The sequence below is a fragment of the Micropterus dolomieu genome, linkage group LG01, assembly GCF_021292245.1.
Source record: "Micropterus dolomieu isolate WLL.071019.BEF.003 ecotype Adirondacks linkage group LG01, ASM2129224v1, whole genome shotgun sequence".
Classification (NCBI taxonomy): Eukaryota; Metazoa; Chordata; class Actinopteri; order Centrarchiformes; family Centrarchidae; genus Micropterus; species Micropterus dolomieu.
The window spans coordinates 15,753,050-15,780,806 of NC_060150.1; the positions used below are offsets into that span (position 1 = coordinate 15,753,050).

At 42.2% G+C, this 27,757-nt stretch overlaps 1 protein-coding gene across 5 annotated transcripts in view; it reads left to right on the forward strand.

Annotated features, from left to right (window-relative positions):
- Positions 1-27,757, forward strand: part of LOC123977211 (nck-associated protein 5-like) — a 167,797-nt gene that overhangs the window by 13,816 nt on the left and 126,224 nt on the right. For 4 of the 5 annotated variants that reach the window (XM_046059804.1, XM_046059818.1, XM_046059811.1 and 1 more), the window contains one exon: positions 4,163-4,265. In XM_046059804.1, coding sequence (XP_045915760.1) covers positions 4,163-4,265 — 103 coding nt within the window. Of the gene's footprint in view, positions 1-1,721; positions 2,163-4,162; positions 4,266-27,757 lie in introns of those variants that run through there. The other variant, XM_046059819.1, reaches the window with a different exon arrangement.

Sequence of the window (27,757 nt, forward strand, 5' to 3'; positions counted from 1 at the left end):
GATGTCAGCGTCCTCCTGGCCTCCTTTGATTATATTCTTTCCACCCCACTGGCTGGCTTGCCGACTGGCTGGATAGCTGGCTGGATGACCATGTGGGCTATAGGCGTTGACGCGTGGCACTCTGCGTAGGTCAACACCGAACCGGTTTAACATATCAGTAATTGCTTTTGGTGTAAATCACAGAGAATCTGAAGGGAGGGAGGACAGCCCTGAATGGGTTGCAGTTGCAGAGGGGTGCTTAGATTGTCATAAACGTAAGCAAAGGAGCATTTAAATGATTCAGTTCTTTGAAAAAAGCTGTGAAGCTTAATTTAAACACAAGACAGTCACATCTTTTGAGGGATACTGTATGGCATTATTTGGTCTTTGGATCACTAGTTAGTCATCAAATCAGTTCTCGTTAAACCATTGTGTAACTGCATATTTAAAATGGCATTAGTCACGGCCAGTATTTCATTTCCTTTTAAATCAAGCAACCAAGAAACAAGACAGTCAACAAGTTTGTCGGTGGAGGAAAATTGGCCGTGGCGCTGCTTTTAATAGACATCAAGCTTTCAACAGCCAATCAGATTTGCACGCTTCTATGAGAGCTGGTTCTGACCAGTGAATACTTAATGGATGAGATGTTCATTGCCAGTCATGTAAAACATATGGGAACGCCTAGGAATAAATGCATTTCAATAGAACCTCATTCAAAATTGTAATACTGCAGCATCAAAAAATGCTTTTTCAGAATTGCGATCCAAACAAACTTAAGCAATGACAGCATGGTTGTAAAAAATGTAAAGAATATTTGATAGTCCAACTAATTTGTGCTTTTTAGCAAGCCACATTTACTCTTGATAACAACCATTCAGAATAGAGTGGCCTATTAACCTGGACCTGGTCAAACCAGCATTTCAGATACCAAAATTTTGCAGTGAATTCAGTTTAGTCAAATGGAATTGGCACAATAAGTTGATTGAGAACCCGAACATGCTGTAATTCAAAGTATAAATGTACAAAATGCTAGACAAGTGACATTTTGTCTGATTTTGGTTCTTTTACATCTTGCCTTATACAACCCAAAACAAGTTCACGGCAATTTAAATGTACACAGCGCCATGGATACACCTCTCTATGCATCTATCCTGATTGCAGGTTACCGTGGTAGCGACTTGTCAATCACAAGGTAGCCACAACCTAAAGCAGGGTATGCTTTATCCTCTATTTAAATGAGACCATCATTTTCTAAATGAACATCATGCTTTTTGAAGAGGAAGAGGACAGCGATTGATACCTAAAAAATAAAGTATTTACTGAGGTAGGCGAGAAGGGTAATTTTCTCATGGACTATGGCAACTGGCAGCGCTTGTAGAAGCAGCAGCTGGTAGCCCATGTTGGCCCAGCTTGGACTTAATTCTGCTCCTAAAGGGACTCATGTTGACCAAGCAACGGAATTCAAAGACGTTGTGCCCACGACGCTACAGAGACCTACCCCATCAACATCCTGGATCAAGCACTCGACAGATGTTCTGAGCTGTCTGAACTTGACAGATGCTTGTAGCTCAAACTCAGTCAAGATTGACTCTGTTTCCCAAATGTTTGTTGACTGTTGTGAAGATGAAACCATATTATCATCTGGTTGCTGCTGTTTACATTAAACACCAAAAGCAAATTCAAAAAATGCACTGCGGAACATTCTTGGTGTATACGTGTATATATGTAACTCTTTTTGCTACTAGTGGAGTCGCCCCCTGTTGGCCATTATTTGCTGGCTCAGTCTTGATAACATTTCTTTAATATTTTGTTATTGCCACATTCTTTATCTGAGCCATTAATGGATGTTAACAGTGCATTGAGTTTTGCTTTATTTTGCTCCAAGACTATTTGACAATTTAATGAGTTTTAACCATTTCTGTAATGCTCCTTAAACGTATCGGCCAAATGAATTTGATGATGACAGATAAATTGCTTCTGGGTCTGGGTGGCTGAGCTGGGTGTTGAAGGGTATAGCACAGTAGATTTGGAAATAAGTCTACGGCATTCCAAAGTATTTCTGCACGGCAATTATTGCATCTTAATTTCTTTTTTGATCTCACATGCAAACTCAAATCAACTTGTTGGAGCTTGAGTGCAGCTGACTGCAAAAAGACATCATTTGGTTTGTTTAACTGTCAAAGGTAGGAGTGTTCCTGTGTTTTATCGCCTACCTTTATCTGAATGCCCCTGATATCTGACATCTAATGTGTTTGCTTAATCTTTATCATTTCCGATCCACCTACTACCTCATCCCTCGCACTTTCTATACCCTAAGGAAAATGTTGTCAGTGTTTTCTACATTGGGTCTTGGCAATCAAGCACAGTGCTATAATCCATTTTAATCATTTACTTTCAATTTCCTATAACCCCCTATATCTCTGAATCCAAGGGAAGCCGTGGGCTTTACTTTCTGTCCTAATCTCCAGCGGAAAGGGACCAAACTGAAACAGTCTAAACATAGACCATCTGATGAAATAAACTTGCGCAATTAGTCATTACAAAGCCAGACTAAGAGACAGGCAGGAGTCTGATGTTTCTGTGTCATTAAAGACACTGTTTCACATCCTGTTCACTGATTAGGCAACCAAGACACCCAAGGGTATTCAGAAATGGGGCAGAAGGAGACTGTGTCATGTTAAGAAATATAACATCAGTTCTGGATGAAAACATAATGACTGATCCTGCATGCACTCTGATGTTTGCGGCTTGATGTCAATAAGTTTGGACTCACCAGATTGGCAGTGGATGGAACATGTCACGCTGATGTGTGGGGATGTTTGACAAGTGCAGTCACGCTGTTGAAGCTTCAGACAGGGTGTAACAGATATAGCCTGCAGCGGATGCGAAAGAGGCTTTGGGACGCTGTTTGGGAAGTGTGGTTGCATAAGTAGGTTTGCAAGGCAAGCAAACATAACTGACCTTAAAAAATGGAATAAATACTATCCAGCCTCATTCTGAACCGAGTCAATTGTGGCACTCAGCCGGCATGTTGTTACGGATCTCATGCTGAGTGTGTCATGAAATTAATTTTGGGAGGTTTACTGTGGATTAAATGTCATACATGCCATTTTCATACTCATTATTTGTTACCTTAGAGTTTGCACCCTTAGATTATCTTAAAATAAAGGTTCACTATCTGGTACTCTTTTAATGGGTTGTTACTGGCAAAGAAACGTGGCAATAGTGGACATAAAATATCCTGATTCATTCAATAAGCAAGCAGGCTGCTCATTGAGTGGACTGCAGTGAACATGTGTCTGACCCTGTAAGATTTCTTCTGTAGAAACGTTTCTTGGTCATAATTAGGGAATCTGAGCAGTGTATTTGTCTTTATAAGTAATAGTTTATGTGTTGTCTTTGAATTAAAACAATAAATCCTTGCTCTAATTTGCATGATTTATATGGTCTACTTTAACTAAGTCATGCGGGTGATCTCTAGCTTAATGACGTCCGACACATCCAGGATTTATCCGTGCATACATGCACATGGTTCTATAAGTTGTGTTGCGCAGACAGGGTCCCTGACCCTGAGGCGTCCATCAGCTGACCTTTGACCCTGTCTTCACCAATGAGGAAATGGTGTGCTTACTCTGTGCACCACAACTGTGAGTCTAAAGCCCGGGCTCTTTGTAAAGGAGTAGTATGCGTGAAGTGAAGTGTTTATCTTCTGCTGTGGCCTCAGTCAGGCCAGGTCGGACTGGTTCCCAGCGCTGTTTGGAGAAGCCTAAAACAACAAAAGGACTGAAGCTTGTAGTTTGGGGTTGGGTTGTAGGGCGGGATGCCTGGGTGACGCCGAGAGCAAGCAGTAAGATCTAGCTGGAAGATCTAGCCAGAGTCCTGTCAGGCCTGAGGAGAGGGCCACATTTCCGCTCCTGTACCAGCTTGAATTCCAAGAGAGGGGAACACAAGCTGAAACAAATGGGAGAGAAAGAAAGTAGGTTATTAAGTGACAAAAGAAGACAGCTGCTGTAACCATGTCTTAAATAGCTGCCTCTGTTGCTCTTGACTTGGACTCTGATCTCATGTAAAAGGTGAAAGCCCTTTTAACAGTGGAAATGAAACCTACTGGACATGAGGTATTCCTTGTTGACTTTCTCGCTCTCCTTCTGTCCTCCACTCCTCCCCTTTTCCCTCCCTCCAGGGTTTCCCAGGTGTGTGTATCGCTACAGGGCACAGGGACCATGTTCAGACACCTGGAAAGGAGAGAGCAGTTAAAGAGATTGTCTCTGGACAGCGTCCTGCCGGTAAGTCAATCCCCAACACACGCTGTGTTAGATTGTTCAGTAGTTTGGAAACTAGCCAGACATTGTGGAATGTCCTCATTTTGTCTTAATGATCTGTTGTACTATGCACTTTTTGGAATCAGCTCTTAAGTTTCTTGACACTTTAGCCACCACTGTGGATACTGTCTATCAAATCTACATTTACATTTATTTAAATCTCTAAAAGAAGTTAGTCATAGTGGTGTTTTTGTTAATGATGTTGTCTTTGCTGTCACTGCTGTGGCTTGTTTGGACTGCGCTTCCCACGGAGCATTTGTTGATGAATCAATATTTTTCTGTTTGAGGTTCAGTAGGTGGCGCACTTTTGTCTCTTTAAACATAGTGGCTAACTACCTCATGCTAACTACCAACTCTGTGTTTTGTTTATTCCATCTGCTAGGAATGTAAAATGCTTAATTTCCTGTTTTGAGGCAAATCTTTTCCCAGGAAAGATCCACTTGTGTTGAGTGTTCAGAATGAAAGGACCAAGTAAAACCTTTATAAGAATTCAACAGACACCCTGAGATTCAAGCATTGAGACTAAGTTGCAAGAGCACACATCCACGTGTCAAGCAGCAGAGAGAAAAAACAGCCTCCACCGAGGCTGCCGGTGATTGACAGGCTTATCTTTATGCCGGGCGTTCTTTCGAATCACAGGAGTGGAAACTTGTTTTGGCTCAGGGTTAACTGAAGGTGAATCTGCTTGCTAGAATGTCAAGTGTAGCCTCATAGCGGCTGCTGTGTTGTGTCTACATGGTGGTGAAGAAGCTTAATCCCCTACCCCACCAAGTGCAATGACTTCATACAGTGCAGACTGCATACAGTGCAGTCATTGCACAGGAAATAATAAATCAAGAGTCTTAAAATAGCATTGCCATAGGATATGCTGAAGCCATCAAGGACACATTTGTTGCAGATTAAATGGTTACTGTTTAAGACTGCATTCTGTCAGTGTAACTTATTAGAAGGGTGTATTTCGTCAAAGGACAAATACACCCTTAAACACAATAAACCTTTAAGTAATATATAGTTATAAAGTTAAATTTCCGGGGGAATGTAGTTGTTTATGGTGTACTTTGAGGCTTTCGTGACTTGACTGGCTGACTTTATGACCTATCTTAATCTTAACCCACGGCTGACATGCATGTGAGCCTTATGGTGCTTTCAGACCAAACGCGAATTTAATCCTTGCGACGCTTTCCTTGCGTGAGTACATTCACTGCAAGTGTTCACACACAACGCGAGAAGGCGATTAGAACCCGCGAAAATTCACTTGAGTGGGAAATTTTCAACTCACACGAAGGCCGTCGCGTTGCCCTCGCGTCGCGGGCACCGCCCCCTTCGCTTTGCTTCGCGCCACCCGACAGGAAATTGCAGCTCTACGCATCTTCGCATTGACTTTGTATGTAAACTCACCGCCCCGAATGCTCGCTTCGCTTTTGGTCTGAAAGCACAGTTAGTGCTTAAAGGAAAACCCCGTGCTGCCCTTGTGAGCAAATATTATATAGTTCCTTCATATCTATTTTTCCATCCCTAAGGTTTGCATTGTGTCTGTTTCTCCCTTTTATATGCGTTATTTTGAATAACCATAAATGTTCATTCATCTAACATCCCTCTTTTACTCAAAGCAATGCACATATAAGTTACTTCTCATTCAGATCCTCTTGGTCAATCCTTAGAAATTCTAGGAAATCAACGACAAGACTGATGTAACATAAATACTCTGAATAATAAATACCCATCCGGAGATAGCTTCTCTAATCCACAGAACATCAACAATTAATCTATCAGTATAAAAAATATCTTGATTTCTTCTTTTCCTTTGATTTGGGACATAGTCCCCTAAGTCTGTCAATCATTTCCTACTTAAACTGTGACTTGAGACTGAATCCAGAAGGAGCACTGCAGTGACTGATTCAAAACCATCTGGGTGAGACAAGACTTTGTAGTGTGCTCACTTCATCATTTATCCACATCTTTGTGAATGTGTAACTTCCTGGGACACAGTTTTTTGGTGATGTTTACTTGGTGATGTGGTTTGCGCTGTTTCTTATCCGACGACCGGGTGATACTTAAAGATTTTCCAAACATTACCGCTATCATTTATAGTTATTGGTTGTTATGAGATTTACTGTGTCTTTAATTACTTTAATTGGATACACGGCGTCCTGGTTTACTGTGAGCCTGAAAGTAGGTCATATTTGTGATATGGGTTTATGATTCAACATGCTCACATTTGTCCACTCGACTATCCATGCATGCATCCATTCCTCCGTTTTTTTATATTTTCCTTCTTTTCACCTTTCTCCCCTCTTGTGCATTCATTTGACTTTCTCTTTTTTGTCCTCTTGTAACGCTCACCCACTTTCTCTCCTCTCGCATCTTTACTCAAGTCAGTCTCTTTGTCTTACTTTATCTCTTTCCTCTTTCTGTTCCCACTCTTTCCTCCCTTAATGATGTATTCTAACTCGGGGCGGCAGGAGCATAAGGGTTCTGGCTTGTTTTAATAGTGGGACATGAGGAAGCCCGGGGCCTTTTGGGAAAGGTCCAGCATAGATCTGGTGGCAGTGTGCAGATTTGATTCAGTGGCATGGGCAACCATGAAAAGTGCAAGCTGCTTTTGATTGGTGTATCAAATTTGAGGTTGAAAAGTTTGTTACCATGTTTGATTCAAGTTAAATGAATGGAGCTGCTTACTATGTGCAGGAAATATGACTTCTATGACTGAAAGACCCTATACACACCATAAAAGACAGATTTCCTATGGTATTGCTTGATTTCAAACAATTAAAAGAAGCCTTTATTTTGTTTTCAAAATCATGCTGAATGAATGACACAGCCATCATCATCAGACATCATGGTTATTATCTCTGTGGTCAAATTAGCCTTTGTTCCACCACAGGTCACTTAGTTTGAGGCCACTGAGTTTGTCTCTAAACTAAAACCTGGGTATCTATCCTTCCAGTGCTGATGGGGGACATGATGTCTCTGGCCCTTGTGGCCCTACTGGCCCTGGCACTGATAAACCTACTAAGCCCTATAAACACTCCTTTTCCTGGGAGGATATGAGCCTCCGATACATTTATTTTTTCAGGCATCTGAGAAAACACAAGAGGCTGTTTCTGACATTCCCTCGGACGACAGGGATGAGCTTTCATGATCTGTTTTTTTCCTCTGTGTCACCTGTGAAGCAGTTTCGCTCAGTTTTCAGAATTTACATAACGCAGAGCCACATCTGCTAACAATGCACTTTACATAACCTGGTGTGTGATCTTGACAGATGACCCTATGTGATCCACTATTTTGACAGAGTGCTGCTCACTCAGTTTTGTCACACATTTGTCACCCTTTTAGCTGAAGGTTGCACTCGCGTTTCATCCAGAAAATGGTTGGCCTTGTTTTGTTGCTTTCACACATTTTAGGCTTTCTATGTGTTTCATGGTCTGTAAGGATGATGGAACAAGAGCGATATTCCATTTGGGACGCCCCTGACAGATTTCCACTTCACACTAGCACACAAAACTAGACAAAATACCATATGTCAGCTGAGGACCAGGTCAAATATTTATGTCTACTCTTCTCTGGATGGATGTCATGGCCTAGCTTTATACAAAGCTCCTATCAATCGTCTCTGGGTAATTTAGTGAACATAGGGCTTGAGTGTCAGTCAGGACCACTACCTAACACATGCATAATGCATTGAGCCAGCATATGTTTCCTGAATGTATGCAGGCATGGTTTAAGGGAATTCTCCTGTTTGCTCCAAAGCTGCTCAAAGCTCCAGGCTTCATTCAACTAAATAATTGCCGTTTTTTCCTTTGTGTACATTTGTGTGTGGCCTGGCACATTTGTAAGTGAAGGGGACCCTTAGTCAGCGTTATCAGCATCTTATTGATGCGTCTAATTACAGTGCTCGTCTCATGTAACAGGAAATAGTTTGGGTACTAGGACCATCTAATCTGGATCAGGTTATGCAGCTCAGGGACGGCCCAGAGTAGCAGCAGATACAGCAGCGCTTGCGATTAACTGGGGCGCCATTTACATTACATAACTGCAGTGTTGCTGGGTTGATTCTGTGCCTCTATTTATTTTTATCATTTGATGCCGGCCTGCGGATGAGACTCTCTTCGTCATGCAGGGACGCGCACGGTGAGCCTGATGGCCGTGGACGGTCTGTGAGCTGTTACTAGCTGCTGCCAGCCAGCTTTAACTAGGTCATGGCAGAAGCTCTGTCAGGGGTCTATCCTATACAGTCGAGGCTATCGCAAGGGTTTAGTTAAATATGTGTATGGAGGTAAACATGGTTTATCAACAGAGAAACGGAAGGCATTAGAAAGTGTCATCTGTGGTACAATAGAATCAGAAGATTTCTCTTGTTCAACTGCTAATGCTTAAGGGGATATGTGAGTATGTCATGGACTGTAGAAAAAAATGTGGTTTTGAAACTGTACAATGGGTGTAATGCTTGCCAACATCTTTGTCAGCTCTTGGAGCGAGGGTTGTCCAAATGTGATCAATAGAGTGGAGGCGGGAAAGAGCTAAGGTGGAACAAGCAAGTGGTAACCACAACAGGGTTTCAAAGAATTAGGAGCTATTTCGGGGCGCCTCTGGTTTTTGGAAGTAAAAATCCAATTAATTTTCTTCATAGACAATGTTAGGTGACTGACAGTTGGAGCACTTCAATGCTTGGATGGACATACAACTCTCCTGCTGAATCGTTAGTACAAGTGATGAGCAATTGTGCTGGTTCTGAAGGCACAAGCTTGTACACCTGAAAACGTAAGAAGAGACGTTGAGTCTTGATTGTGAAGCACTGCAATTTGTATCTATAAACTTGTGACTTAATTTATTTACTTTCTACAACTCCCAAGGTGCATTTCGTTAAGAAACATCCCATCACTGAGGTAACATGCGGACATATATAATCTAAATCTTGAATAAATAAATTTTTTTTTTCAGTTTTGGGGGAATTCGTTCTGCAATTTGAATTTGCTACAGCCAAAGCCCTTATAGGCAAGTCATTCAGCCGCCATCTTGGCAACGGCTCCGGGCAGCTATTTCGGACTAACAAGACCAAGCTCCTATCTGACTGAATGGGGAGAGAGCCAGAACTGCACTTTTACTGGTCACCGGGACATAAAATCTACATGACAAGAATCTGCTTTAAAATCTGATGAAAATTGCTGAAAAGGTTTGACAACTTTGCCCCAAAATAAAGTTTAAAAAGCATTTTTCCCAACCAGTTATACTTCTACTACGCATGCGTTACCACTTCCGCGCATGTGCAGTAGAAGAATTGTGACAGACCCTTACGTCAGTGGAACCACACGATTGGCTGAAACATGATTCCCGCTTTGGCTGTTAAAGCAGACAATTGGCTGTCTAGCGGGAGGGGTAGGATAAACGCCATCTTTGCCGTCACAGGCTTTCCCCATAGTATTGTATTAAGGATATGATTGAGTGGCGTTTTGTAGTATTAAGAGCCATCCACCATGCCAAACTGACAGAAAAACATGATTTCTCAGAATGGTGGCCATTACAGAAACCTAGGGTTGTGAGAGAGAGTCCATGTTGGGTAACATTGGGAATATATTCTAAACAAACAATTGAAATTAGGATTCAGAGTAGGTAAAAATACCTCAGTGTCAACCAAGCAATTGGACCTATCAAACAAAACCTCCTTTCAGCCATAATATTTTTGTTAGTATTTTTGTAGTATTTTTTGTATGTAGCAATACTGCCACATCTTATCATGTAAGTTGGGTGAGAAACTGGTAGTCATCAATGAACATGCTCTGAAAAAACCCATTTACGTGTAGTCAACATCTCCTTGTGTGGAAGCATGGGCGACCAATCGATGCGGTGTCGGAAGTAGGAATGTAGAGAAATGAACTTGCAGAGCACTTGGAGCTCTCCCCATTTTCACACTTATGTATACACCTGGCAATGACTGTCAGATTGTGATTTTTTGGAAAGTTACAAAGTTTTAGCACAACACACACACATACCTCATCCAATGTGAAAGGCCCTTCCAAAAGGTAAACAGCACGTCTGAAGTAATATGCAATCACAAGGCACTTCTGCATGTTGACTTCAACATTCAGACTTGGTGACTGCCGGTTATAATAGATATGATGAGTGTCTTGTCGCCTCCCCAGACCATACTGGATGCTCATCATTGCCAAAAATGCAGCTCTCCTTATCTTTGTCTTCTTACCCTTGTTTCAGTTTATGTCTGCAACAATGACTAAATGTATCTGTCTCATTTCCATCCAACAAAAGAACCACATCCAAGATGTAGTGTCCAATGCATTTCCTCAAACTGTGAAGTAATACTCATCAACCCAAGGATGCCTAAATTGGTGAGAGCATGTCCTTGTTTTCTCTTCCACACCCTTTTCCCTGCCAACATTTATAATGTGTGCAGCAGTGCAATCATGCTCAGAGATAATTGATAACAAAAGGCCAAATTGAAAACACTCTGCAGGGGAGGGTTAATAATCAAGTGCTCCACATTACTGATTAAACGCTTGCTGCATAGTTGTGAGTTGTATTGAATAAACAGCATGTGGTAGTGCTTTCCTGTTTATCTCCAAAGTATTTGGGTTTAGCTAAATCCCCCTGGCTTTTGTCAAGCCTCCTCCTTGTATAAAGTCTTTTACGCGCTGATTTGCTGCCATGCTGTTATATCAAGCTGCAACTTGTTTCCCCGGCCCATTCGCCACTGGCAAAAGTAAGGCAATAAAATTGCCCCAGAAACAAGCCCCAAAACAGACAAATTAGTTTGGTTTATGCTAAATTTAAGTGCAAATGAATTAGATGGTAAGCCAGCATGGAGTCCGCTTGGCAAGATTGGATTTCCTCCTTCTTCTGCCCCCACAGCCCATTACAGCTGGTTGTTACAATGCAGGCTGGAGACATAAAACTAAGCAGGGGAGCAAGTTCTGTAGCTGGATGGGAAGAAATGCTCAGTCTAATCTGATTGGCTCCCACATCGTCAGGCAGACAAATGGAGAGGTCTGATATTATTGCTAAGCAGCTCAAACTAATTGAGTGTAATTATACAGTAGAAATCCACCGACAATGCCATCCTCAGTGCGGGTCCCGTTCTCACGCCATGTGTATTACAGGATGCCAAGCTCAGGGGATGAGTGTTCACTCGGCGCTCACTCGATATGTAAGCTTGATTCTTGAGTAACTGGTGTAAAGTGTGGTGCTGAGGCTGATTGGACGATTTGGGTGGGAGCCCGTCACATACAAAGATTTAGACTTGTCTCGGGGCAGCCACCCCCACTCTCTCAGAGCACTCAGTCTCTCGTACTTCATCTGGAGTGTTTAAATCAAGTTTCTCAGCAGGGGTGTACCAGCCTCCGGCCAGGCCTCTGACAGCTCCCTACGTGTGCAGGTGACATACCACACATACCTGGGCTCACCGTGTGGGTAGCCACGGGGCCGCAGGCATGTGGGAACCCAGCAAGCTCTGGGACACTCGCTGACTTTGAGAGGCAGAAGAGGTGGCGTTTTTTCCTCCTCTTGTCTCATGGGAGCCATCTCATCTCTCATGAGCCCGGCGAGGAGTGATTACAACGTTGACTGGTTCCCTAGACTCCAGTCTGAAACCCAGAGGCTTCCCTCATATCCAACCACATGCTGTGGATAAGACTAAGCGGCCTCCATCCCCTTGTAAAATTGGTTTAATAATCATTGAGGCTGTTTTGATATGAGCCACTCATCTGTTTTTCCAACCTCCAGTTAATGAGATTTGGCAGTCCCCTGTTAATACATAGCCTGTTTTTTATTGGGCAATTATATAATATTTTATGGATCTCGGCATCACTTGCAGTGAAGTCAAAGAAGGTGAAGTAGAGTCATTTGCACACCGGGATGTAAGAAAATGAGTTTAGTGGCATTTGCAGGGATTGGAGTGGAGTGGTGAGATTTATTTCAGTTGAGTAAAGCAAAAGATTAGCACATTTTGCTCTGGGTCATAATAAGGCAAGCATTCCAACTGACCTGCCTTTTCCGAGCCTAGCATGTGAGCCATCTTCTCTGCCTTCCAGTGACATACTGATGGGTGCTAATGTGCACTGAAATCTCTGACCCATGACACAAGTTGCGTGTACGTTACATGCCTCTGTAGTGATTCTTGGTAATGCATGAATTTCACATTTATCTGCAGAGCATAGGTTGATGTTGTACACTGTTGTCTTTAGAGACTAAGGGTTTATTGCTTGTCGCTCCATCAAAGACACTAACAATCAGCCGGCAAATAAAAGAGGAAGCTTTTGGATCTGCTCCAAACAGATTAAGGAGACTTTTGAGGAGTATCTGCTCTGCTCAGGGCCTTATGCCAGCTCGTATAATTGGACATTCATTTTTCATATTCAAACGAGACCGTCCTTTGTGCCCTTTGAGTTGAGGGGCCAATTATGGACTCCAATGATCACAAAGATCAAAGTTGATAGCACAGCCGTGTGAGTCACATGCGTTGTTCCACAAACATTAGCACTTTGCACCAATCTCTATTCACCCTGTGGTTTCCCTCTAAAGAGCCAGGAACATAGAGTCCTTTCAGAACCCTGAAATCTGCAGGGACAAAGAGAAATCCTTTCTTTAACTGCCTGTGTTATTGACCCTCAAACTTGGAACCTGTCAGTGTGTCGTCAGATTTGCTCAAGTGGAGGTCCATCAAGATAAGACAGTCACACAGTTAAAGGGGCATTATGGATTTTCCAGCGGCCACTAGCGGTGCGGTTTTAGTGAGTGAGCATAATCCAAAACACAACCACTTTCATAAAGAAATCCTACACCAGCATGCAGGCTGTGGCTTTTCACTCAGACATGTTCAGGCTCTGTTACTTCAACGTTCCCGTCTCAGAGGCATGGTGTACCTGAGTATTGGTAAAACAATAAATTTATATTGGGCGTTACGAAGCAAACAGCGGCAGGCCCAAGCTAATGTAGCGTTAGCTGGCTGCTCCTGTCTGCATCACTATAGGCTAACGTTAGTAAACAAATTGCTCCACATTTGCTTTTTACCGTTGCATCCTTTCTTGCAGGCTAAATCAACAGTGGTACACAGGATTAACATGGGTCGCGTTAGTACATAAGTAACGTGGAAAGTGATACAACTTTGCACTGGATAACATTAGCAACTGCTCGGCATTAGCCGGCGAGCTAACGTGACTTTCTCTGTGTTTCTCCAGCTTTACTAATGCTCACTTTGTTCTTACTCGACATCATCTGAACCTGTTTGGGCTTCAGTACATAAACCTTTATTGTTCTTTTATATCCTTACGTGGAGCCTGTGTTTTGCTGTGAGTCGGTTGTTTTATGGTGTTAGTGGACTGCACGTTGTTAGCTGCTGTGTTTTCGCTGTAGTAGGAGAGAGGCTTGGGAGCGTGCACAGGGCTGAATCCGACCCGGAGACCTCACATTAAAAGCAGAATAGTGGCTGATGTAAGCAAGATAGAAAACAGGCGTGTGCTTCATTTCTAAGTGAATTTTGAGCCCATTAATTTCATTGAAAAACTTACATATAGTCCCTTAAGGACTAAATTTGTTGTTGTTTAGCTTGATTAGAAGGAGATTGGTGGTAAAAACATGATGTGATTGTATTTCACTAGGAATAAGGCTTTAAATTTTGCAAGTTTTGTACTCGTTGATACTGATCACATCACACTAAAAAGTGTGATCAGATCAGATGTTCCCTGAAGAAGTTATGCATTTCCTTTTCTTTTGACTGTAATTCATAGTATTTCCCCACTCACACTAAAAATAAATCCCTAAAAGTAGGAACTGTATTCCTTTGTAGGTATAAATGTGGTGCCACTATCTTGGCAGTTTATTCAGTTCAAGTTTTCTTAACAGGTACACAAAGAGTGATGGACAACAAGGATGTGTTTCCATACACATGTGAGGACAACTTATTAACTCTTATTAACCAATCACTGCATCTTCATTCTCGATTGAAGTTTCCAAGTACATTTAGTGCAAGGTTTTAATTGACAATGCGTATAAAAACAGGTGGATGGAAATGCACTAAATGACCAGTGGTCGGAAAAGATGCATATAATCCAATTAACCAGTCACCATAGAAACTTTTTTAATAGTATGAGTTAACACAAACATATAACATAAGAAATCTACAACACAGCCCCATGCTTTAAGAATAAATATCTAATATTTTGGTTTATAAACCTTGGCACCCCTTTATAGAAATCTGTTTTGGAAGGACAATGCCACACTGTTTGCCCAATCCAAACAATTGTGGATATTCGTGTCCCATAAGCAGCCAAAATTGGTCATTAAAGCCAGAGGTCTATAGTCTTCACTGCAGTCTGATTTTAGTTCTTTTGTTCAGCTCAAGTTCACTTGTCTCAGACTGTGTTGAGTAATATCAATACTCGATTGCTGTTTTGCGACCACCGTGTACCTGGAAAACATAAAATGCAATTCATGTAAATACCACCTTGGTTTTTATAATGTAGTCATCAGTTATTAAAACCACACAACAAAAACTGAAACTCCTGCGGCACCCTTGGCCTGTTTGTGAAGCACCTCAGTGTGCTGTGGCACCAACTTTGAGAACCACTTGCCTATCCCATGTGGAAGAATGGTTTAGATCATATTTGAAATCATTAAAGTGAACCGACTCTGGGTAGGTACAGCATTTTTGTAAATACGGTGCTACTTTTTGATTGTTCGCAAGCTGTTCAAGCCTCATTTCTCGTGTAACCCTATACATTACATTAATGGAAGCACATGTTATTATTTTTATTAGCATGGTATCTACAGTTGTAGTTACAATGCAGTGAATGCATGAAAAATCTATTTTGAACAACCTAATAAATATACACACACAGTGTATGTTTTTTTTTTTATAGTTAATAGACAAAGGTAAGCTGCTTAATGTGTAAAAAAACAACAGCACTGCTCTCCCACTGAAGACAGACGTGTAAAACACACTATTATTTTATGGGTTCAGTGTGTTGAAATAGAGGCCTGTCTATGCAGAAAAACCAGAAACATGATCCAAACACAGTAGTCAGTAGAGCTTATCCCAGGGTGTTAACCTCGTCCACCTGGTGTGGAAGCTCCATCTCGAGGGATGTTTGTTTATTGTACGCAGATGAGGCACCATCTTTGGCACTGCGGGTTTTGGGTTTGAACAAGGCAAAACTGGCAGAGGGCAGCTAACAGGATTGGACGTGCAGATTAAGACCCCAGCGTACAGGGAGAGGCAGGGGCTGAGGAGGGGTTGCATCTGTCAGCACTGCGAAGCCCACCTCCTCACCTTACAGCTGAAGGCGGGGCAGGCTCCCTCTATGGCCTCTTGGCAGGCCGGGTGTGGGTTGGAGTGGCAGAAGGTGGTGAGGCGGTGTGGGGTGGTGAGCACGTCCTGTCTATTCTTGTACACAGAGGCCTCCCTGTGATCACATCCTCCTCATCAGGCACCGAGCCAAACCCTCAGCTGGTATCTGAGAGACCTCTTTCCTGCTCGGTTTTCTAAGGCCAGAGCTAAAAATGTGGGGGAACCTGGCATGTTGTTGGATTTGCTGATCTGGAAGTCTGTCTATAAATTCTTGTGTTTTTTTAAAAGCACATTTTCTTCAGTTTTATACGCATAACTTCAGTCATTGTTTGGACTCTGAGCGCTGCCAAAACACGGGTGACCAACACTGGCAACACACACAAGTCCTATGTAGACTTTAATGGAAGACTCTGTTGGTTGGTGGTCTGGGAAGTGCCCTTACGATCTCAGAATGACTTCCTGCCCAGAACCAGGAAAATATTTACATGTGTGCATTAGCTCCGACCACTGAGTAAATTCATACAGAAACCACTTTAAAACTAACATTTGATATATGGCTTCCCATAAGTGCTCAAGGCCTCGCTTGTTTGTTTTAATATGGGTCGATTGTTGCATGAATATACGGGGATGTGTGCTTACAGGTGTTGACATTCATGCAAATTAGCTTGCTGCATGTGAGTCTTAAAATGGGGTTATTTCCACACATGTTCATGCCTGAGGACAATGTGAGGCTCATAATGGGGGCAAAATTGATGCTGTCCAGGGCAATTGCTTCACCAGGCAGAGACTATACTGGTCGGCCTTGTATGGTGAGTTCCTAACCAGGTGTTCACATAGAGAAGTAGAGCTTCCTCACACCTGGTGACCTCTTTGTTTTTAGAGGGTCAGAGGTTAAAACTAAAAGGGTTGGGAGGTTAGAACTGGATTTAATTTTTCCTCAGCACATTCTTACATACATTGACACAACTACTTTGGAATTTGAGTTCCTTGTAATTTGCAACTGTTTGTAACTTGATAAATGATCTAAATTATTTAGTCCTTTCTGCCCCAGTTTAGTCTGACAGCCCTTTTCAAACCACAATAATTGCCCTTAATTTATTATATTACTTTTATATTATTTTACCATTAATCTCATTGAAGCTTTGAGAAATGGGCCGTCTCATTTGCTAAGGATGCATTACCAAAATAGTCAGTCATTCCAATCCAAATTCAATTTTCTGGCCATCCAAGACCAAAATCATTATGTGGGTCATGGTGCCTTCTCACGGACAAATGAAGCATCCCTAAATTGCCATAGGATGCATTTTTAAAATCTCCGTCTTTATTATATTTCAGTGATAGAATACTCATTATATCTTCTGGATAGACTGGTTGACTGCCATTGTATAATGGTTTACACTGACTGGTGGCATTAGCTTTAATCCAACCAGTAGTGAAAGCAGAGTTTGCTTGCACAATAGATTTCAAAGTAAATTTCTATTAAGGTCTAATGACTAGGCAGAACCTGCTGCGGTATAAAACCATTAGTCACTTACAGGAATGCATTCGGGGTAGGGTGCGGATTTTACACCTGCATCACCTCATCTCGCTTCATACAACCTGACCTGAGTGAAACTACTGTCTCTGATGTCATACATTCCTTAGTGAGGCTTGCCCGAGCACCTGCTGACTGATGAGTTTGTAATCTGCGTCTGAGCAGGAGCACCACCTGCCACTCATCTCCCATCAATCACAGTGATAGCCGCAGGTCATGGGCTCAATCCTCTGTGGGAGAAAACACAGCGTATGTAGGTCAGCAGGAGCAGAAAAATCATATTCAAGGTTTGCTTATGTCAAATGTGAAACTAGGCCCAAACTGTACTGTACAGTGAACATTTGGACCCTTAAACTCGGGCTGGGATTTTAAATGTCAACAAGGGCCCAGAGTTGTGCTGTTGGGTAATACATGAAGCCAGGAAACCATTCACTCAAGAATGATTTCTGCCTGCTCAGATGGGAACTAGACATTTTGATGATGATTTTAGTCACTGCTGCTCAAAATCTGCTTTAACACCTATGAAGTATTAAAGCATGGTTCGGGAACGTCTTGGCCTTTTTCAAAAGCTTTAGAAATATATTTAAGAGAATTCTGACAATGTTCCCTAAAAGTTGGGTGTGGATTTATGTTTTAAAACTACATTGAGGCTTTTTACTGCACAGAATCAGAATCAGGTTTATTGCCAGGTACATTTTTACATACCAGGAATTTGCCTTGGTATAATATAATATATAACATGTGGAAAGTAAGATAACCCACTGTGTTAGCAATACAAAAACATAATGTGAAGTAGTTTAGTTCAGTTTGATTTGCTGTTTTCAAGAAAATGTTTCTCATTACTTGAAGGTACCACTCAGGCTACTCATTTACTGTACAAGTAAAGGACTTCATGGTCAACAAACTGTGCAAAAGTATCCAGTTGAAGTGTCCTTTCTTGCCTATTATAAGTTAGCCTACTAAATGTAAATTAACTATGCTCTCAAGAATATTTTTTCTCAGTGAGAGAGGAACTAGAGCAATTAGCAAACCTTTACAACTGTACAGTCTTTTCTCACCTGTGAAAATTCAATAGGATTCCTGCTTTTGGTAGAGTTTAGGGAGAAATGTGACATGTCTCCAGAACAGCTTCCGTGTTTTCCAATCTGAAGGAGAGAACTACTCTATCATTATCTATTGTGTGGCCTACTTGGCCACTTGACCACTGTGAATGAAACAAAACCTGCAATCTGAGGTTCAAAGTTCCTTCTCAGGGTTCCCCTCAAGAAACTGGTTAGCGGAGGTGGTAAGAGCTGATTCTTGATCTTGGAAATGGACGTTGAGAAAACAACATTACCTAAAGGTCAAGGTTTAGTAGCTGTTCTGGAGATTGAGAATCATACCGCAGGAACTTCATCAGCAGATGGATTTTAAACATACAAGAACTGCCCTCCCAACTATCCCCCATCAAATGGACCAGTGAAAAGTGTGGTGACCAGTACGGAGTAGTTGGATCTAGATCGTATCTTTTCCTGCCAGAGCTCATGATTCATACGGCATATCTGATGTCAAACTGAGGCACTGCGCTCACAGTGAGACGGGGGAAAAAAACTCCTGAGGCAAATGTCGAGGAGCCCTGTCATTGGCTGTTTGATGCTCCTGTCGCTTTGCCAGTCAGCTGCCTGAAAACGCAGACATTTTCTCTCACTTTTCGCTGCCAAGTCCCTCTTTACATTTCCTTAGATCCGCCCGAGTGGCAGCAGCAGTAGTATTAGTGAAGCGTCCAGTGTTCAGGAGTGTGAGTTTTGGACAGAGTCGTAGAAAGAGGAGAACCTGCCAACCTGGAAATATGAATTAGACTCCTCTCTTGACACGTGTTAATGTTTTATGTCTTTACACGCATGCACAAATACCAACCAGTCACTGCTTCACATCTAAAAACATAAAAACACACACTCACACGCTCTCCTGGGCAGCTAAACACAGTTGGTCTTGCCCAGGTGATTAATCCATCTTGACTTGCTGGTTAAATATTGACAAGAGCTGATGTGGCCTTGCAGAAGAGAGACGAGAATTCAGACGAGGCACTTCACTGCCAAGGCTGCACGGCTGCCTGCTGCATCATCATTACAACACACACGCACACACGCCGCCGAATGCAAACACACATACTGCACAGTGGCAGGCAGCAGCTGAGACTCAGCAAGGCAGCTAGGGCAGAAGTGGGGAACGAAGCGGAAGAAGAGGAAGGCGAGCAGATGAGCAAAGCGGACGCAGGATGAGCCAGTTCTCGGACCACAGCATCGTGTCGGTCTGCGGGAGGATCCGAAACGTTCCCCTGCTGGAGCTGCTGGCGGTGAGTCTTGGCCCATGCGTTCCCCCCTCGGTTCCCTCCATCCCTTCCAGCGCTCCATCCGTTGAGGAGGTATCTGGGGCAGGAGGCAGGCTGTCTGGAGCTAGAAGTAGGTCTGACTGGGTGATAATCAGGCTAACATCCTGCCCTCCAGTCTGCCCAAATCCACAACCACCTACATCGCTAGTGCCCCAGACAGGAGACAGGAATTGCCCAGGGTTAGAGGTGCAGGGCAGGGGTTAAGGTTGGTAGAAAGTTAAAATTCAGTTTATATTTGGTGTGCATGCAGTACTTGCACTCTTTTTGTGTTTTCATTTGTATAATAGCATTTCATTTGTATAATTCATGTTGATTCAACATGAATGAACTATTATACATAATAGTTCATTCATGGTATAATCTGCAACAATTTTGATAATTGATTTCTTGTTGAAGTCAAAAAAGACAAACATTTGCTGGTTCCACCTTCTGAAATATTGAAGGTATCCTGTTTTTCTTCTTGGTTAATTGAATATTATTGAGGTTTTGATTGTTGGTTGTACAAAACTGGTGAATTTGATAGACTAAATGATTAATCGATTAATCAAAAAACAACAAATCAAAAGATGAATTTATGCTTTTTGGACTGGCATGGTGTGTGTTCATCCTTGTCAAGTGATTCTTGACTGTGCGATCTTACCATGTTCCATATGTAGGTCACTAGCCGACAAGCTGCGACTGCCGCTAATTACATGCGAGAATTGAGCTTGTTTCATGTTTCCGATACATCTCCAGAAGGTCTGAGTCAGGGGACCTGCCTGCCATCTGCACATATGTGCATACGTTGAGGTGGATTGTGACATTTGACATTTTATTACTTGGTTGCCTAATGAGCATGTGCATGTTGATATACTGGGAGGGAGAAACCGGCATTTGAACGTAATGCAACAGCCAGATCTAAAAATATCACCTAGTTTTGAGGATGAGTGCTCTGATTCTTGACTTTAATTTCTTTAATTTTTGGGTTTTATTTTGTGGAGCGGATATTGCAGCAGGGTTGTGAAATCCTAAGTGCTTCGTTGTCTTGGATTGGCTAGAAAAAGTGATTTGGGTTCTTTTGGACACAGCACAAGATAAAAAAAATACAGAAAATTGATTAATGTAGGTGATTTTTTTCTGTCTTTTCTTTTCTCCAGCTTTCATTTCCCCAACACTATCCCAAAGTCCCTCTTCGTCCTTCTTTCCCTTTTCCCTCCACTTCTTGTGAATTATTGAGCCAGAGGTGTTTTGTGGAAATCCAGGGGTTCTTAGCCTCTGCCACCGCATGGACGCAATTATGCAGACAAATGTCTCGGTTGAGCTCCAAGGCTCCATATATCCTTTATCTAATTACATTAACAGGAGCTGGATAGTGACTAATGGCTTGGAGGACAAGGAGGGGCAGGGAAGGGGGAACACACGACAAGGAGCTGGAGAGGCCCGGGATGCATGATTGCATTTTTCCATCTTATTTCACTCTCTCTCTCCTCCTTGTGCCCAGATCGCTCCCTGTGCTTCGTTTAGAAATCCCCCCAACAACCCCAAATCTACACACACGCACAAATGTACACACACTCGCACACTGACCCACTGAGCGCTTTTTCCAGCCCAACAGACTTCTGTGTAGTCTTTCTTTTTGGCTGTAATGCATTGCGGCATGATTGTTGGCATTATGGCTGATGTTCCACACTGTCCATCGTATTTCTGTGTTGCAGGTCGGTACTATGAGGATGCTCAAACAAGATAAAGCTTTGTCATGGCCACAAGAGACTCTTCCCTGTTAACATTGCTTTTATTGTGAATTGAATGAAAGCGTTGCGTGCACTGAGGCCACAAGTGAATGCAGACTTTTTGAGGTCTGTTTTGGCGTGCTAACCACCTTAAAAGTCCAGGAGTGCCTTTTCTTTATTGTTCTCAGCCGGCCAAGCCTGGCCTGCCAAAATAAAAGCTTTATCAACCTGCCTTTGGCAACAGTAAAAAAAGAAGAGTGAATGCATAAGTCATTGTGTCTCCTCACATCAGCAAACATGGGTGTTTTGCACGCTCTAACCCATTAGCTTATAAGCACATAATCAGCATACCATACGATTTTAGATTTATTAATCCTGAGCAGGTTTTGAGTTTTTTTTTTTTTTGAGGTTCAACTGTCTGATTCAACCAGATCAATTGGATCTACAAAAGTTAGTTTATAGTGCCAAACCCCTTTTTTTTCTTACTGCCTTACCATTGCAGCTCACCAAGGAAACACTGTTGGTGTAAACAAAAAGAGCTACTGAGACATTTGAATCATCTTAGTAAGGGATCTCTTGACGGCCAGTTAGGTTTGGGTATCATTTTAATTTTATTGATTCCGATGCCGATTCTACATTCTCGGTTCAACCCCTTCACCAAAAGTCTTGCCACTTTCTCATCTTCCCCTTCATGGCTGAAGTGAAAGGAGTTTCTGTACTAGAGGGGTGTCCAAGAAAAATATCCTTTTACCTAGGGTGACCAGACGTCCCCGATTTTGGTGGCCTGTCTCCGTCTGGAGCTGTCCCCGGAAATGTCCCTGTTTTTAACTTTGTGTTAATTACAGACTGTATGAGGTGTTAACAGACAGCAGAGCATACAGGTGTCGTGCTGAAAAGTGATTGCCGTCCGCGGGAGCGCGTGCAGCATGTTAAAGCTGTATTGCCTAGTCTCTTTACGTCTACAGCTGCTTTTATCTGGATCAAACAGACATAACGTGATTATAGGCAATAATAGAAGCCTGTTGTTGCCGATGGAATATGTGTTTGGTAGGCCTATGTCTAATATCCTTGTTTAAAGGCTATTTGGAAAACAAAATGAAGCCAATAATCAACATGACTTACTGCTTAGTTATATATCAAATAAAGACAAGATCTCTTTTGCGATTATCATTATGACTCTACATAATATAACTTGCTGTGTACCAACCAATCCAGTCCTTTTTACTTGTTGAAATACCTTTAAATGGCTAACACAACTCATGTAATGCAGTATTCCACTTGCCAGAAAGTGACTTATTGACTGAATGGTTATTTCTGCCTCAAATTGACTGATGAAGTTATATTTGACAGATTATGAAACTGAAATTGTCCCCCTTTTTATTTTATATATATATAACATTATATTTTTTAATGACATACTGACCACCAAACCAAAAATGTCCCCGGTTTTAATTTCAGAAATCTGGTTACCTTACCTTCATCGTTTGCCGTCAATGTAAAAGGTGAATGTCAGCTCACCTGTGTTTTGTACCTGAGCGTGAGATGTTGCAGCTGTTAGCGTTAGCTGTATCTGTATCCTTCAGATTCACGCCATATTGAAGTAAATGCTTTGTCATGCTGGAGGTGCTTCCACCCTCCACCAACCAAATATCCTTACTTCAGTTGTTGTGTCGTTATTTTTTAGTGAAGCTAAGCAAAACAGAGGTACTCTTTTCTTGCATGTTTGTTGACGTACCGCGTAACCAATGACGTGACGACTGAAATATGCAAAAAGTTAGGAACCAATAAGCAGAATCAGTGTTCCTTTCCCATGAGAAACAACAAGTGCTTGAATGTTTTTATTTAAGTTATGTAGGTTATGTAAGTTACGCACGTAATGTTACTTAACTTGCGTAAGTTAACTGACGTACATAACATTGTTATTTTAACCAAAACCATTCTCTTTACCTAAACCTAACCAGGTACTTTTGGTGCCTAAACGTAACCAAATTGCGAACCAAAAACGTTAAGAAGTACTTTTATCTTGAAAGTCTAACTGGACGTTGCATATTTATTGTTGCTGACTTGACCTAGGAGCCCTAAACATCAAAAAACGACGCTAAAGGGATACCCAGTGCATTAAAAAGCGACGCCGAGGGGTCTCAACCAAGGAGCCATATGTGACAAGTTGGGAGTGAGAATGTGTTGGATCTCGATACCCAACCCTATGGCCAGGATGGATGGGAAGAATTGCTACTGTCACCAAAATGTATTTAAGTGCACATATGGGCATGTGTGAGTGCTGTATGAAGATGGACTTGAAATTGAGAACCTACAGTATCTTTTCAGAACACTCAATAAAGTCAGTTTGCACACTGACTCCTTACAGTGCACTACATTTACCCATTGCCATGTGACAAGTATCAGAATGCTAGGTGTGAAATGTATTCACTATCTAGTGCCACCAAAAATTTCCACAATGACATGCTGAACCCAAAACACAGTGAGTCACTTTTGGTAGTCGTTGAGCAGCAGAACACCTGGTTGTGATGACGCAAAGTGATGATGATTCATAAGTGTCTGAACTGTCACCTCAGTGCTCACCAAAGAGGGCACCACTAAATGAGCAGACACGCTCTTGTTTTTATGTTTGTGCTGGCGTGCCACGTTGCATTGCACAAAAAGAAAAGAGATGAGCTACTCGCAGCTGCAAAACGTTAAAAGCAATCATGGATCGTGGCGAGACGGCTCGAGGAAGATCTTGGAAAACAAATAAAAGCATTAAATCTTTGGAGAAACATTTTGCTTTGTCTTTGTGAAGTTTAATTAGCAGTGGCATCCAACGTCGCAGTGTGATGGATGTCTGTCTGTGAATGTATGCCATATCCTTGTTTGTACAAAACAAAAAAAGTACATTGTTTTCTTGTAGACCATCTTAAAAAACACCATGCTGTGACAATTAAAATACAGTGCAAACCTTGTGTGTACAATCTCACATCAAAGCTTCCTTGAATATACTGTCTCACAGTCGTGTCGTCTAGTCTGTCTTATTAGCAGTAATGTAAACTATAAGTGATTTTTAATGAGTCACATTCACTGATATGGTAATTTAAAATTGTATTATATAAAAGGATTTTGTTTGTAATTGTTTTTAATGAGTGCAACATCAGCAGCTAATTTAGTTGGTACTGTATTTTAATTGTCCTCTTTTCAGTGGTCACTAAATAAAGCAGGTGTCAGTACTATCCTGTTTTTTCCTAAGAGGTTTGCACTGGACTTACAGGAGCTCAGCAGTCTGCTGGCTCACATTACTTTATGCTAATATCCCCCAGCTGCAACCTGCACCACCCTCCTGCTTCCCTGCCTCTCTCTCTCTCTCTCTCTCTCTCTCACACACTCACACACACACTCACACACACACTCACACACACTCACACACTCACACACACTCACACACACTCACACAAAACACACTCACACAAGCCCCCGGGACAGTCATGGGAGGGCCATGAAAAGGAAGCAGAGATGATTAATTAACTCTGCCCTCATTTTGATACCGCCTTATTGGCTTTCAACAGCCGAAATTCAGCTTCGGAGCTTTGCATGGATTATCCTCCCACCACCACCCACACCACCAACACCACAACAGCTACCACCCAAAACAGAAACACAAAAACACACTTCCAAAATATCGAGGTCATGTTGGTACTTATGCTATGGTGAATGCATGACATTGGTGTCTGGGTAGGTTGTGTTGCTCAGCAGAGAGTGAGGGTTTCTGTTGAATGTTGGTTTTTCCACTAATGAGAAAGAAGAGCTCGTACAGGAAACTGCACACAAATACTGCTGACAGACACCGCCAGATACATTGACCTGGTTATAATTATAATTGCTGAGGTTGATTTGGATTTAATGATGTGCAGGTGAAGGATCCGATTTTGGACTTCCTTTCACATATTGCTCAATATTCATCACTTTCCAACAATAAAACACACACACACACACACACACACACACACACACACACACACACACACACACGCGTACACGTTTGTATGACCGGCTAAAAATGTCAGCTTCCATAGAAAATCTAAACACTTTTGCCTAATTCTAGTAACAGAGCAGTTTGGCTGGTGTCAGTCTGTAAAATCTTAAGTGAAACCTACTCATCCTGCTTCCAGAAGCTGCCAACTCACTACAGTGTTTGGCATCAGGGATGTGCAGTTGAAATAAAAGTAATAAAAGACTGCAAACTGTTTCTTTCATGGGTTTACTTGAAATATATAAAATTCTTAGTTTGTGCATTAACAAGAGATACTAGATTATGTGAACAGGAAACGATGATTTTGCTTGTGCACAAACTATCTATAATCCCAAACATGTGTCTACGCCCTAAGTATATGTAATACGCGTGGGCATGTGTGTATGTGCATGCTTATGTGTAGCACATGTGCATTCATGTGGACTCAAATACAGTATGAATGTTTGTTCACATGTAAGCAAATATGAATGCTTAACAGGCCGGGGGAGTATGTGCTTCTGCGTGGTCATCTCACATGGCCGCCAGTGTGTTTGCTTCTGTTTGCATCAGCATTGGTGTATGTGTGTGTGCATGTCTTTGTGTGTCTTTGTGTGTTTGCTCTGAACACCAGGTGCTCCAGCTGGTTCTGTCCCCACAGTGGCCCGGCTCTGACCGACTGTCCCCTGGTCCCCTGTGCTTTTTTCTATTGATGACAGCCTCTGAGTACAGACAGCTATATACAGCTTTAAAGGGCCTGTCAGCTCCCAGCAGCAGAGCTAGACACAATACAATAGTGCTCCTGTATATTGGCTATACACTGGGGAAAAGCCTGCAGCACAGTTGTCTTTCATTTTTGTCTTTTTTGTTTTAAACGCTCTCTCTCCGTTTGCTATCCCTACTGCTTTTCTCAGTGGGAGTCTGTGTGTGCATGTCTCATCATCTCCCTCCCAAACAAAAGATCACCTGCCTGGCTGTGTGATGTGTCACAGGGTGAGAGCCCTGAGGGAAAGCCCGCAGCCTCATGAGGAAGTTAGTGGCATGATGAGCTCCTATTATCTCCCTGAATGCACTACAGGCAATTTTACCCACTTGATGCGAGTTGCGGTAGATTAGCCTGTTTTACAAGTGTTTGAAGTTGTGTGTAGCACTTCTTTGTTGCAAATATAGTGTGTTTTAGTGAGTAGAGTTCATGTGTTTTCTTTCTGGTCTGTTTTGCTCATGGTGAAAATTATTTTTTTTAATTCTGTCTGACATGTCTTAAAGAAAAACGGCCGATGGTTATTTTCATAGTATGAGCCTTTCCCTGAAATGTTGCTCCACAATAACGCTCATATGCAAACACAGCAACAGAGCGGATGCAACAAAAGCCGAGAGATCTGCCTTGCCTCAAACTGCTGCAGTGTGTTGCATTATAATAAGGTGTTGTCTGCAGGGAACCTGATTTTGTCTGACGTGGCTAATGCGCTCTGTCAGAAGCATTTGCCGCTGATGCTAGCCTGGCCTCCACTCTGCGAAAAGTCGACAAGAGGGAAGAGGGAGCTGAGTACAGTCTAGCTCACCACATCCGCCTTCCGGCTACACTTACACCACAGCCTTGCAGTCAGGAGGCAGTGACCTTCATGCCACTCCCACTATTTGAGCTGTCAAGGCAGATAGGTAGACTGTGTTCTTTTCCCTGCCTGCTGGTACAGTATAGGCCATAGTGTTTCCTAATCACCCTGCTTCATTTTTAAAGCAATCTGTATTTACATGTGGTACTCACTTGTGTTATCTTAGGACTTTAAAGCGGTCATCATAGCACGGCCACTGTCGTCACATTATCTCAAATGCCAAGTATCAATATGAGGGGCAAAGCAGAGCCATTACTATGATTAGAAGGAAATTCATGCAGGAGCTGTTTGATGGTGGACCATTATAAAGAGTCAGTGGCTGGAAGATTGGCCATTTCTGCAGATCCAATTACACGCTGCAAAAAGTCCTTTGGTTTCATCGTCCAAAGGTGATTACCTTTAGAAACAAGGGTTGATCTCTTGGCGCAAGATAGAAGAAGATACTGGATTCAATAGAAAATTTGCAAAAGTTAAAAATTCAAATGTAAGAAATGACCTTTTTGTCTTTTCTGAGTAAAGTACGATTCCAAACTCCATACATGCAAGTTTACATGAGTTTTCAGTGCTTTACAGCGTTTAATATCAATCATTGATTCATGAGATGAAGCAGTTTGGATGCTTGGCTCTTGGTCATTAAAAGGCAGGCTTTTCTTACAAAAGGATCCATGAAAAAAAATCGATATCATCTGCATGTAGTAACATTTGTCTGCGTGAGTCATTCGGCTAGCTGGAGCCATTCACATTATTGAGTCTCCGTCACTATCTAAAGACATAATATGACGTGGACGCCTTTCATGAGTCCATAACTCAACTTTATGGTGATGTGCTTATGGAGCTCAATGATTTTTCCGGGATCCTCTCTCTGCGGCCAGACTTCAGAGCAGTGATTGAGGTTATATGAGGCGTACTGAGCCTCAGGTGAGCAGGACTGAATGA